Source organism: Phragmites australis, chromosome 14, assembly GCF_958298935.1.
Source record: "Phragmites australis chromosome 14, lpPhrAust1.1, whole genome shotgun sequence".
NCBI lineage: Eukaryota > Viridiplantae > Streptophyta > Magnoliopsida > Poales > Poaceae > Phragmites > Phragmites australis.
Window position 1 is genome coordinate 19,436,556 of NC_084934.1, and position 12,969 is coordinate 19,449,524.

Consider the following 12,969-nt stretch of genomic DNA (forward strand, 5'->3'; position numbering starts at 1 on the left):
TTGCCAGGCTAGGAACCGGACAATCAATCGGATTCGATTGCTCACTGCTTAAAAGAAAAGGATATGGGATTAGTAGTTGTGAGCGTCCCAATCAATCACTGATCACCAACACATACAATTAATCCATTACTATGCTTCCCTGTGCACGCTGAAACAAACACACCGTGACAGGGATTAAAGCGACTGATTTGTACAAGCCGACCTCCATGTGCCTGTGGTCCGGAACGAGTTTTGTTAATTTCCATCAGCTTTCTTCTCCTGACGTTCGCATAGGTTTCTTTCTTCTCTTTGTCACTTCTGCGATTCCCATGTCAGAGGTGCTGTTTCCTCTTCCTTCTCGCTTTGATAGTACGATGTGTTAGGTCTAAAACCCCACTGAACAACCTGGAAGCCGAACCCTAGAGTTGAATACTCATTATAGTGGAAGCATTAAGGCTTACCAAATCCCGAAGAAGCCATTAGCGGGTTGGTGATGCCTCAGGGCAGAGCGGCAAGAAGTTGATGCGATCCATGAAGATGTCATCGCCGGTGTCGGTGAAGTAGGTCGCTAAGGTCATTGAAGCGGGTCGACACAGATAGGGATGTTGTCAAGGTCATCGGCGTGATGATGAAGATGGTGGCAGCGGCCTTCGTCTTGCTGCTGCACACTGATGATCATCTTAGGGTTTAGGGTTGTGTGGGAAAGGCTAAATCTCATGGGAACCTTAGCCCATGAGGTGTCGGCTCCCCTTTTTATATTGCACAGGGCAAATAGGACCACAACCAATGTTTTCTTGCGTTTCCGATAAAAGCATGAGGTGAGGGCGTCGTATCCCTTTTGGACTCGGCAGTTAGTTAGGATATGTTACATCACAAACATTCATTGATACAGAAGATTAATTCAGATGAAACATATAAAGTTTGTCTTATCTAACAGCAAGACCAACTATTTAAATTAAACTTAATGATACACTTATTGTTTCAGATATTACATTCATAACCATAATCATCCAACGAAAAAACTAAAATAAGGTTCTTAATCATGGTAGGAACATAAACAACATTATTAAGATTAAGAGTGAAGCCGCTATCTAATACTAATGGTAGTGATTTGACAGTTTCAACTCTAGCTTCTTTCATGTTGACGATTTTAAGACTTCACTCCCCTCTTCTTAGGATTTTCGCAGTAAGGAATCCCTGTAATGAGTTGGTAACGTGCACAACGATACATGAGTCAATCCACTAGGAATTAAAGGAGAAATCAGCATAAAGCGACTCATCAATAAACGTTATTAAATTATTATCCTTTCTTGCGAGCCACTTCATGAAACCGACATAATCTCTCTGATGGTGTTCTAGCTTGTGGCAAAAATGGCATTCATCCCCACTTGATGTTCCTTGAGTAGCAGTAGTAGGAGCAGAAGGAGCAGTTGACTTGGGTGCCTTGTGCCCTGCTTTGTCAGACTTAGGGGAGAAATGCAGTTTCTTTTAGATTTATAATTCTATTGAAATTTTCTCTTGCTGGGGCCGCTAACATGATACACATAATCTTTATTTTTGGCCCTCAATCTCTCCTCCTATTGGACGCACATCGTGATCAAGTCTCTCAAGCTCTAATTCTACTTCTGAGTGTTATAGTTGAACTTAAAAGAAGTGAACTCAAGAGGTAGATATGTCATAATAAAATAGATAAGAAATCCCTTAGAAATCTCCACGTCCATGCCCTTAAGCTTGACAACTATATCAGTCACCATCATTATATATCTCTCTTATGCTGCCGAACTTATCATATTTAGTGGTTAAGAGTCTCTAAATAAAGGTACTGGCGTAAACTTTCGAGGAGCCTTTGAATTGCTCCTCAGTGTAGGCCAAATACTTCTTAGTGTTATCAGACTCAGGGATTACTCTCCTTATCTTAACTGAGATTAAGCTCTACATTATCATTAAGGACATACGGTTTGACTGCTCCTACTTTTCGGCAGTTGCCTCGCAAATTTTCCTTTACTCATTGTAATTCTCCTCACCGATAGTGAGAGGAGTGGGAGCGTCAGCTATCAGTGCATAGTTCAGGTCTAGAACTCCAAGGATAACTAAAACTTTCTCTTTCCAAGAGGGAAAGTTGCTTCTCGTGAGTTGCTCGATGTCGTCAATTATGACGGCAATGTTGGAAGCATTAATAGCTGAAGAAAAGATTGTGCCTTATTAGTAAATATCATAAAATAATATTTGCACAAAATTAACTCTACGTTGGTCTGATTAAAATCATGCAAAAAATACAGTTCCAACCCATATCACCATTGGACAAAAAATAGAAAAGAATTTACTAAATAAATAATTGGCACACAATTGCAATCAATATTAGTCAGAAATGCAATTATGGGCCTATATAAAATTAACCTTAAATCACCAAATAAATCTTCGTGTTGATTCCAATTTACTTGGAGAATTATTTCCAATTTTCTCAGCATAGACATTATCAATATTTGTACATTAAAGCATCAAAAGAAAAAACATTAAAAGTGCTGAGAAAAAAAAAGGAAAACACATAAACATTAAAACAGTCCAGAAAAAACAAAACCGGGCCAACTTCCTGTCCGCGTGTAGCAGCCCAAATGCGCACGATGGCCTGGTCAAGCAACGCCAGTCCGAGACGTGTGCCAGCCCGAGACACGTTGGCCAGGCCTACCAACCATGCCAACCTGAGACACACAAGGCCAGCCCAAAATTCCTTCGCGGTCCAATGATGCAGCGTTGGTTCTGGCCCGGCCTCCTTCACTCACACAGCCGCCCACACACGCAATGCCGGGACGCAATCTCGGCAATCTGATGAAGATAAAAAACCTAACCCTAATCTTCATTCCTCATTGACTCCACCGAGCGCAACAGCGAGAGCAGAGCGGTGATTGAGTGCCTTGGAGCTCCGATGGCATAGCGCAACCAACGAGTAAGGAGAGAGTGCGACCGTGAGAGAGAGAGAGAGAGAGAGAGAGAGAGTGCGACCGTGAGTGAGAGAGAGAGAGAGAGAGAGAGAGGTAAGAGGAGGAGCGGTGTCGCTGCGGCCTACCTGTCAGAGCACGTGTGCAACCATGGTCGTGCATGACTCTATTGGTTAAATCTGCGATGGTGCCCGGGAAGACGACGCACGCGTGATGAAAGAGGAGAAGTCCACCGACAAATCAATGCGCATAAGGACAAGAAGGGCGGTGACATCACGACGATAGGCGGTCAATAGGAAGATCTGCGCATGGTCCACACCGTGAAGGCAAATCCGCCAGAGGAGAAGAGGAAACGTAAATTCTGGTGGTCCTCCACGACAGCATAAACACTCAAGTACTCCCCTCTCTTAGCTCTAGGGTTCATGAGTTCAGGCAAGATTTGAGCATTACACATCTAGGGTTTTGGATTAGGGTTTCAGGGGAAAAGGATTTTGGGGATTTCATTAGAATTTCATGTTTTCCCCTTGAATCGTCTCCTTCTATGTGCTATCAGAGCCTAAAACACCCAATCCAAGCAGAATTGTCTCAAATCTGAACTGAAAACATCCCCAAACTGAGCTAATTAACCTCAAACTGAGCAAGATAAACACACAACAGACGCATACATGCGCAAACATGACTAAATTGTAATCATTGAGCTCTAATCTGAGGCTAATTAGGGGCTAAAGAAACTAATTACATCTAAAACATGAATAATTAATGCTAATTCATCAACAATTATGCCCTAATCTTCATCAATTCACACTAATCCATGAGTAATTAGGGCTTAAATATCAATAATTTGCACTAATAGATGTGACCTAAGACTAACTAACTCAAAATTGGATTCAATCCGGGCTAGGTTGGCTCTTGACACCGATTGTCAGGTCTACAACCTCATTGAACAACATGGAAGCCTAACCCTAGAGTTGAATACCCATTACAGCGGAAGCATTAAAGCTTACCAAATCCCAATGAAGCCATTAGCGGGTTGGTGATGTCTCGGGGCAAAGCGGTGAGGGGTTGATGCGATTCGGTGATGAAAATGCTGTCGCTGGTGTCGGTGAAGTAGGTCGACGCAGGTAGGGACATTGTCATGGTTGCCGGCGTGATGGTGAAGATGGCGGCGGCGGCGGCGACCTTCGCCTCGTTGTTGCACACTAATGATCATCTTAGAGTTTAAGGTTGTATGGGGAAGACTAAACCTCAACCTTAGCTCTGTGAGGTGCCTTCTCCCTTTTTTATGTTACGCAAGGCAAAATGGGACCGCAACTAATAGTTGGTTGCGCTTCCGATCGAAGTGCAAGGTGAGAGTGTCATACATCCTCTGGACTCAGCAGTTAATTAGGATATGTAACATTAGGACGAGATCAATCCAACACGATGAAATCAATATCTCCCAAAAGCTTTTATTTGTGAAAAGGTTTTAGTTTAATCCGAGCAGGCAGAAATTAAGAGTGGCTGTAAGAGAAAGGGTAGGCAAAGCTAAGCTGCAAAAACGGCCACCCGTCATTCCACACTCTGGCCATATTCAAAATCCCGTACAGGCGATCCTGTGTGATGGAGTACACTGCTCGATGTCTGATACGCTACTGTACTGTCTCATCACGGCGTACAATTTATTTCCTCTTATTTTTTCTTCTATTTTATGGCCATTATGCGCTACGCGACGTAGTTGGCCTTCTCCTCTTGCATCGCCTCCGCGAGCTTGGACCACTTGGTGCGGATGGTGATCACCAGCAGCGAGCAGGCTTGGCATGTCAGCCCGCAGGTCAGACCCGCCCACAGGCCCTGCAAAAAATGATCCATGAATTAATTCAAGTGTTCGGTTTTGGTTTGGTCCAGATCACTTGCATTCGTTAGAATATTTCTTTTTTATTTTCAGAGCTGAAATCTTCGTTCGAATGAGCGTTGCAGGCTCGCACCATTGGGCGTGATTAGTTGCAGATGGTTCATGGTTTAACACTCGATTTACCTTGGTGTAGAACTTGAGCTTGAAGGCGAAGAGGATGGCCAGCGGCATGCCGACGAAGTAGAACGCCACCAGGTTGGTCATCGCCCCCTGATGCTGCCACCCGCAGCCCCTCGACACGCCCGACAGGACGCCCTGCGCGGAGTCGAGCACGATGGAGACCATCAGCAGCGGCGTGACGGACGCGAACTCCGACACGATCGCCGCGCTCCCGCTGAAGAGGCTCGCCCACAGGCCGTGCCCGAACGCCAGCAGCAGCACGAAGGAGACGGCCAGGAACACCGACAGCTTCAGCGTCACCGACACCGCGTTCTTGGCCCTGTCCACGTTCCCCGCGCCGATCTCGTTCGACACCCGGGTGCTGCACGCAAAGATTAGAGCAGCGCGACGCACCCCACCGTCAAACACGAGGAAAGACGACAGGAACGGAAGCTGAAAACAGAAGACTGGCACTTGACGACGCACCTCACGGCGGCACTGAACCCGAACGTGATCATGTACGCGATCGCCTCCGTGCTAACGCTGCACACATTTGGCCGACCAATTGGTCAGTTTGTTTCACGATATGAATCTGATGGAACACCATTGTTGATTTGTACTAGTATCTAGTGACGAAGCATTCTCGAGAAGATAAGATATATACATACCACATGGCGATCAGCGACGTGCTCACGGTGGAGTTGGGGAGCAAGCCGCCGATCAGCACAAGGAGCTCGAACGCCCAGTACTCCAAGCTGCAATGCAAATGTCGCGCGCGTTATACCCACCAGCTACACTGATCGACCGCATCAAGAACCAAGCATCGCCATGCATATGAGGCGGAAGAAGTACACTGACCAGACCATGACGGCGGACGGCATGGCGAGCTTCACGGTGGGCAGCACGTACTTGAAGGCGTCGGCGGAGAACCCCTTCCACGTCTCGCTGAACGCGTCGGACCACAGCACGTAGGCGAGCAGCGTGATGCAGGAGAACCAGAACGTGACCGAGATGGCGGCGGAGGCCCCCGCGAGCCCCAGGCCGAGCACGTTCACCAGCAGGTGCGCCAGCGCCACGTGGAGCGCGAACGGCGCCACGGAGCAGACGACGAGCCGGAGCACGACGGACTGCGTCTGCAGGTACCGCAGCAGGCACTGCAGGAAGGAGAAGGCGAAGAGACCGGGGATCTGGTACAGGACGAACGCCGCGGCGGCGCGGGACACCTCGGGGTCCTGCCGCAGGAACAGCAGCAGCGGCTCCGTGAAGCACCACAGCAAGGAGATGAGCACGGACACCGCCGCGGACATGATGAGCGACGACTGCAGGTACAGGCCCAGCATGCGGTGCAGCCGGGCGCCGTACGCCTGCCCGCACAGCGTCTCCAGGGCGCCGCTCAGGCCCGTCTGGGAAAACAGCAAAGATCACATTTCATGGAGTGGAACCACGTGAGGATTCTTGATTCTAGTTTAGGTGCAACATCATTTGCAAAATTGGTGCAGAATGGTATCTATTCTATTATGGTACTACTTGCAGATTGTTGAGCATGCAGCTTCCTAAATGGGGAGGTTTTCATTCAACTTCTACCTGGTCAGAAATCAAAACTCCAAATGGTACAGGTAACATTCACCAAGTGATGGGGAGTTATGAAATTTGCGTTCCGATCTCTTCAATGAAGAAGCGAAAAAAGAGGAAGCAATTTGATTCATTTAGTGCAGACCCAAGAAAACAAGTCCTGGATCAATCTTTTTCTGAAACGAAACGGGTAGGCCTTGACTTGAAGCAATCAACGATGAGAATACGTAAGCTGCAACTAAGGAGATATATATAAGAGCATCTTTAACAATATAATTTGTTGCTACCTATAAGATTTATTCGTGTCACTAATAGACAACATTATCGACAATCTCATCAATAGCCTTTTTTTAAAAGCACCAGCATGAGCTCTACCATTCCATTAAGCCAGGGGGAGCAAATATTTACAGAAAGTGTTTAGGGAAAAGTCCGGGGTGACCAGGCCAAGGAAAAAAACTAATTATAGCAATATCTACAAAACTAATATAGATCCACATGCAATAGACTGCAATATCACTGTATTGAATGAGTAAACTATCTATTAATTAGTAGTTAGCTTTTGTCTCTTTTGATGTTCCCTTGAAAAATATTTTCTCCTTACTAAATAAACAAAAATATGTATAGATAATTTCATAGCTAGCAAATGTTATTCTTAGATACTACTAAAACCAAATCAAATCAAGTTCATGCCAATATCTAGCTCCCGACAACGCAGCCGCCTGTCGCTTTCGAAAGTGCCTGTCAGCTACAGTGCGCATGCACACGACCCCAGCAGCCAAGCGTGCTGAATAGGTCACAGAGCAGTTCAAATTTCCCCTTTTTCTTCGAAGATATAGCAGCCCTCGAACAGCAAATGGCTCCCAAATGATAGCATATCAGCATATATAATTTTGGCGTCGTGAGCGCTTTCACGACCACGTAACGAGCTCCGTTGCGAAGCCGTCACCAAAAGGTTGACCATGGAAAGCATGCACTTTTGATTGCTCTTTGGCTTTAGGAATCATAAAATGGTCACACCTTTTATCTATGCAAAAAGAAAAAAAAAAACTAGAAGGACGAGACTCTGTCTCACACTGTCATATTCATGCTTTTGCGCATGGCAGCTCAGAGAGAGAGAGAGATTCTCGTCTCAAGAAGTTATGATCACTACGGTACGTGGCACTGGCAGCAGTAACAGTACACTCCCTACTGTCGTTTTGTTGAGTGGTGAGTCCAGAAGAGAGATGGGGCTGGGGACCGTGCGGTGCGGGCACGGTCCCGATCTGTCGCGTCACGTTATATCATATTTATAAGGATCTGTACCGTGATCTCATTTTTTTTTCTCGCACGCTCACGTATCTCTCTCATATTTATATCTCCTAATAATACATATATATTTAGTTTTTATCATCTCACACTTATATTTTATATACTACTTCGTTTTTATTTATCACCAATTTTTACTGTATCAATTTTGATATTACGTTTTTAAAAAAAATTTATAAATAACTAAACTTTTCGTATCATTAAATTCATCGTGAAATGTACTCTATTAGTATTAGATATTTTTAAGTATTCGTAATTTTTTTTGGAAAACGTAAAGGCAAAGTTGCTACAGTAAAAAATTGGTGATAAGTAAAAAAAAATTAGAGGTAGTACTTACATATTTGTCTTTTATTATCTCTCACCAAACAAATATGATGTTAATATCTCGCGTTTTATATCAGATAGATTAGAATATAAATACGAAAAAATAATTATACAGATTGTATCGTGCCTTTTTTACCGTGCCAACACAGACACGATCCAAACCATCGTACACATCCACCGTGTTAAGATACTAGACACTACACGTCCATCGTATTCATACCATACTGATCTAGTTGAAAATATTTCGTGTAATATCGTACTTTAAACTGTACCAAAACATCATACAATAGATGACTAGGAATGACACGACCCTACGTCCCAGCTCTAGTCCACACAATTGATTCGGTCCGCGAAGTCTGGACCACTTGGAGAGTCTGATCACTCAACCGACGATACGGCCCGGCCTGCTTGCTCCCTCGCTCCGTCGAACAGCTGACCACGCACGCGCTAGCTGCCAGCGACGTATCGTACGCGACGAGTAGTCGACGCTCGGCATCACCATGCATGCGTGCATAGGAGCTACTTCTCGGATCGTACCCCGGCCGCCGATCTGTCTCTGTCTCGCCGATCAACAAGGCTTCCGGAAACGAACGGGCGGCCGGCCGCGATCAAGGCGGCGGCGGCAGGAGGACGCGCTACGCAAGCAACAACGGAAAGGCCTCTCGCAGCCGGTCGCCACGGAACCGATCGAAGCGTCGTGCGACGGCGGCGCACCCTTCAATGGGCGGCGTGGCGCGGGCAACGGCAGTCGCGAATCGGCGACTAGCGAAGAAGCGTGTAGCGACTTCGGCTATTTTTCGTGGCGTTTGTGAGTCTGTCTGTCTGTGGACGGGATGGAATGGCCAATCAAAATCATGCGCGCGCGCGCTGACTTCAATTCCCAACTGCTTTGTTTCCTATGTCCCGTGAGCACTGCAGCACTAATATGAATGGCATTAATTATTAAACTGAATTTCGTTCCTGCGGTTATTCTGACAGGGACGGGCGTGGACGTTGATTCATTTTAGTTAAACTTGATCAACGAATTAGTTATTTTGATAAATTAGTGTGGATCACGAATATCTATTAGTGATTCACGTTCATCCCTATAAATTATAAAATATTATACATACGCTGACTCTGCACTCTGAATGTAAATAAGACAGACATCTAGCAAGTGCGTTGAATATATGCATCCGATTCGCATCCCCCAGCCCATGCCCGGCCGTCACTGCTACTCTGACGCCACCGCGTACTGACAACCCCGGCCACAAACATCAAACAATTGCAAGTAGCAGTATTCTATTTATCTTCTTCTTCTTCTTCTTAGAAAATGAAAGTCATGGCTGCTAGCTGAGATCCCGGAATAATGGACGTGGTCTATTACTTGTACTAGTTTACCAAGAGGACGAGATACGCATGTGGTGGTAGGTAGAGCTGTGAGCTCGCGATTGGTGCACATGCGCGGGGTGAAGCGTAGGGGTGTGTCTCTCGTACGTACCACGAAGGCGTAGCCGGTGACGGTGGCCCAGGAGTTGCCGAGCGTAGCGCCGGCGAGGTGGACGTCGCCGAGGTGGCCCGAGAACATCACGGACACCAGAGGGACGCCGTAGTAGGCCATGCTAGTCAGCACCATGGGCACCGCGAACCGCAGCTGAGCCCGCGCCTCCTCCGTGTCTACCACGCGGCCCAGCCACGACGGCCGCCCCTCGCCCTTCCCACAGGCGGTGAGCAGCGGGGCCGAAGACATGCCGTCGGGCGGCTGTGGCGAGGAGACGGGTTCGCGCCCCCGCTGTTGGCTGGCGATGGAGCCACGAGTGCGGCGAGGTGGTGTTTATATAAAGCCGACGGCGCCCGTGGTGCGGAGCTTTGCGACCTCTTCGTCTGAGGTGTCCGCGGGGAACGTCGTGGAAATGGGACGGGGTTGCGAGCATGGTGTGCTGTGGACCAAGCTGACGTGGACCCTCTGTAGAGTAGTACTATTATATTTATTACTTGAACTGAAATGGTTATGAAATAAACCTGCTGTTTAGATTTAGATGCCCTTATTTTCTTGGATAAAATCAAGATTACTTCCACGCCTCGACCTCTTGCTTGGATCGATCACGTGTTCACAGCTGCAGCATGGCGCCTCGCCGGTGACAGGACACTTGGACGTCCATCTTCTCCTGATTCGTCACTGATGCTCCTCCATACCCGTGTATAAAGCTGCATCCCAATAAGAAAAGGACACATGGAAACGACGAAAGGTACTTTCTTTTGGCTAAACAAGTCGACCGCAGGGTTAAAAAACCGACCGTAATCGAGAAAAATCGCGATAATCGGACATCTTAATCCAGTTCGGTTTCAGAAACCGGTCGATAACTGAATTTAAATTAAAAAATTCAAAAAAATAAAAAAAATTCAAAACAAAATCTTAAAAAAAACTAGACACAATTTTAAGACCCTATGTGAAAAAAATTTCAAAAATAATATCGTTTGCATCATATTCTATAGGGAGGAAGTTTAAAAAAATAAAAAAAATAAAGCGTGCGGCTCAGTTATTAACTCATGTTAAGGAAATATTTAACATGCAAACACATATTTTTCTTAAGAGGATCTTTAAAATTGATTTCACTTTATTTAGAGTTTTATTAATTTCTCTATGATTTTTACAAAGTTCACAAACATAAAGTGAATATGTTAAGAAACAGCACTGTAATTAACTTTTTTATATCTACTATTATTTTTCCTAAGTAAATCATAGTATAAATAAACTAATAAAAATAGTTTCACTAATTTTTGAGGTGTGATGGGTCAGTTATGAATTAATCTAGTCGCAACGTATTTACACAATCCTGCATGATACAATAACTAATTTGTCGGTGAATCAGGAACCAGGGGTCCCCGAATCCCGAGGCCAGGCTAGCAATCTGCCACGTGGCGCCCTCCCGCGGAGGTCATCTCCACAAGGTAAAAAAGACTAAGTCTCGGGAGAGGGCGCTCGGGGCCACAGACAGTGATCCCCGAGTACCCGGGTTCCCTGATGATCTGCGAAGACTAAGGGACCGGGAAGAAAGTGCTCGGGAAGGTGAACAGTGACCCCCGAGCACCCAAGTCCCCCGACGACTAGAAGAACCGAGTGCCCCGAGGACCCAACGAAGGAAGTTCCAGGAGAGAGTGCTCGGGGCTACGAGCAGCGGCCCCCGAGCACTCGGTTTCCCGAGGATCCGTACAGTCAAGACCAGGAGAGAGTGCTCGGGCCGTGAACAATGGCCCCCGAGCACTCAGTTCCCTGGGGACCAAGAAAGGGCGTTCTCGAGAGAGAGTGCTCGGGGAGGTGAACAGTGACCCCCGAGCACTCGGTTCCCCGACGATCCAGGAAGCCCCCCGTCAGTGGCCCCCACAGGGGTCCAGCGATGAGGTGTCAGCCAGTGAAAGGCTCAATGCCGCATTTAAGAGCGCGCGTGGCCTGTCACCTCCAACTGCTCCCGCCATGCTCGGTGTCAGCTCCTGCCATATTCTGGCAGAAGGGCGTGGGGATATTTAATGCACAGGTCCCATCCCGCGCTATCCGGCGCGCCTCGGGATAGCATCGCAAGGCCCGAGGAGTTCCGTCTGCCGCGCTGCTGTGGCAGGCGAACAAGACCGGGCGGGCACGCTGGGCCGCTCTGCGACTGCCTGGTGGGCCCTCTCCACGGCACCCGTTGCCAGTGCTATCATGACGACTGAAGACCGGGCGCGGGACGCGTTTTCAACCCCCGTCACTTCGCGCAGAGGCTATGATGATGCCCTTTCCATTTATGGTGCCTTGGAGCTCACGCCCTCCCATTCGGGGCACGCTACCGCCGACGTGTATTTAAAGCGGCCGGCAGCGCGGACGAAGATAAGGTGAATTAATTGAAAGGCAACGCTCGAACTCTCAGACAGGCGCACACAGAGTCCAACAGAGATCGAAGAACACCTTCGTACGAGCATAGAAGCCGAAGAACAAGGAGCCCCAGGCTCTAGGATAGACATACATTCTTGTAACTAGCACATTCCTAGAAGATATTCTCAGGGCATTTATAGCGTCCACACAGGAGTAGGGTGTTACGCGCAGTGCGGCCCGAACCTGTCTAAAAATCCCCCAACGCATTTACTCTTTTCTGCATTAGATCATTCCACCCCACCTGCCATCGCATTTGCATCCATTTATTTCTCCAGCAAACATTTTCAGAATCATCCCCCGCCCGAATCTCTAAAAAGAGGTCCCTCAGGATCCCTGCGACAGGAGCTAACCCTCCGACATAATTCATGAGTTCATGCATTTTTAAAAGGAATAGGATCATGTAAGAAGACTAACAAAATTAGTTTTATAATTTTTGGATTAGCAAAGAGTAAACTATGCATTTAACTTGGTTTAAAAAATATATTTTCTCACAGAAAATTTTGAACCTTTTTATGAGTATAAATACTTTTATCATGTAGATCATATTACAAGGAAACCAACTAAATTTGTTTCACTTGATTTGAAGCTCAGATGAATTAGTTATTGATTTTATAAGATTGAGATAATTTTTAGGTTTTTTTTAACTTCACTGAAAATCGAGAAAACCGCTCGATAAATGAAAGAACCGAGTAGTTAAAAAAACCGAGTGGTTAAAAAAAACCGAGCGGTTACCGACAATGCGGAAAATTCAAGAAAATCGCTCGATAAATTGCAAAAACCGCTCGGTAACCGGTTCAATTCGACCCGTTAACGAGTGGCTAAAATCGCAATTTTTTTCCCAAATTTCAAATTTTCCCAAATGAATTTTGTTCAATTTTTGTTTGAAATTTCGACCGGTTACGGTTACCGCGGTAACCGCGAATTTTCGGTTATCGCTGGAGGTCGGTAATCGAGCTCCGGTCAGTAAGCTGAAC

At 46.5% G+C, this 12,969-nt stretch overlaps 1 protein-coding gene across 1 annotated transcript; it reads right to left on the reverse strand.

Moving 5' to 3' along the window:
* Window positions 1-4,338: 4,338 nt before the first annotated feature.
* LOC133891479 (protein DETOXIFICATION 19-like) lies at window positions 4,339-10,023 on the reverse strand. The gene is made up of 6 exons (XM_062332192.1): window positions 9,587-10,023; window positions 5,764-6,308; window positions 5,574-5,660; window positions 5,392-5,448; window positions 4,930-5,287; window positions 4,339-4,745 (listed from the first exon to the last, which is right to left on the reverse strand). The coding sequence occupies exons 1-6, from the start codon at window positions 9,833-9,835 to the stop codon at window positions 4,617-4,619; spliced, it is 1,425 nt and encodes a 474-aa protein (XP_062188176.1). The 5' UTR covers window positions 9,836-10,023; the 3' UTR covers window positions 4,339-4,616.
* Window positions 10,024-12,969: the final 2,946 nt, after the last annotated feature.

Coding starts and splice junctions, on each gene's coding strand:
- LOC133891479 (XM_062332192.1), bottom strand. CDS start 9,835: ATGTCTTCGGCCCCGCTGCTCACCGCCTGTGGGAAGGGCGAGGGGCGG. Junction 5,449..5,573: donor ACGTCGCTGATCGCCATGTG/GTATGTATATAT, acceptor AAATGTGTGCAG/CGTTAGCACGGAGGCGATCG. Junction 5,288..5,391: donor GGGTTCAGTGCCGCCGTGAG/GTGCGTCGTCAA, acceptor CTTTGCGTGCAG/CACCCGGGTGTCGAACGAGA.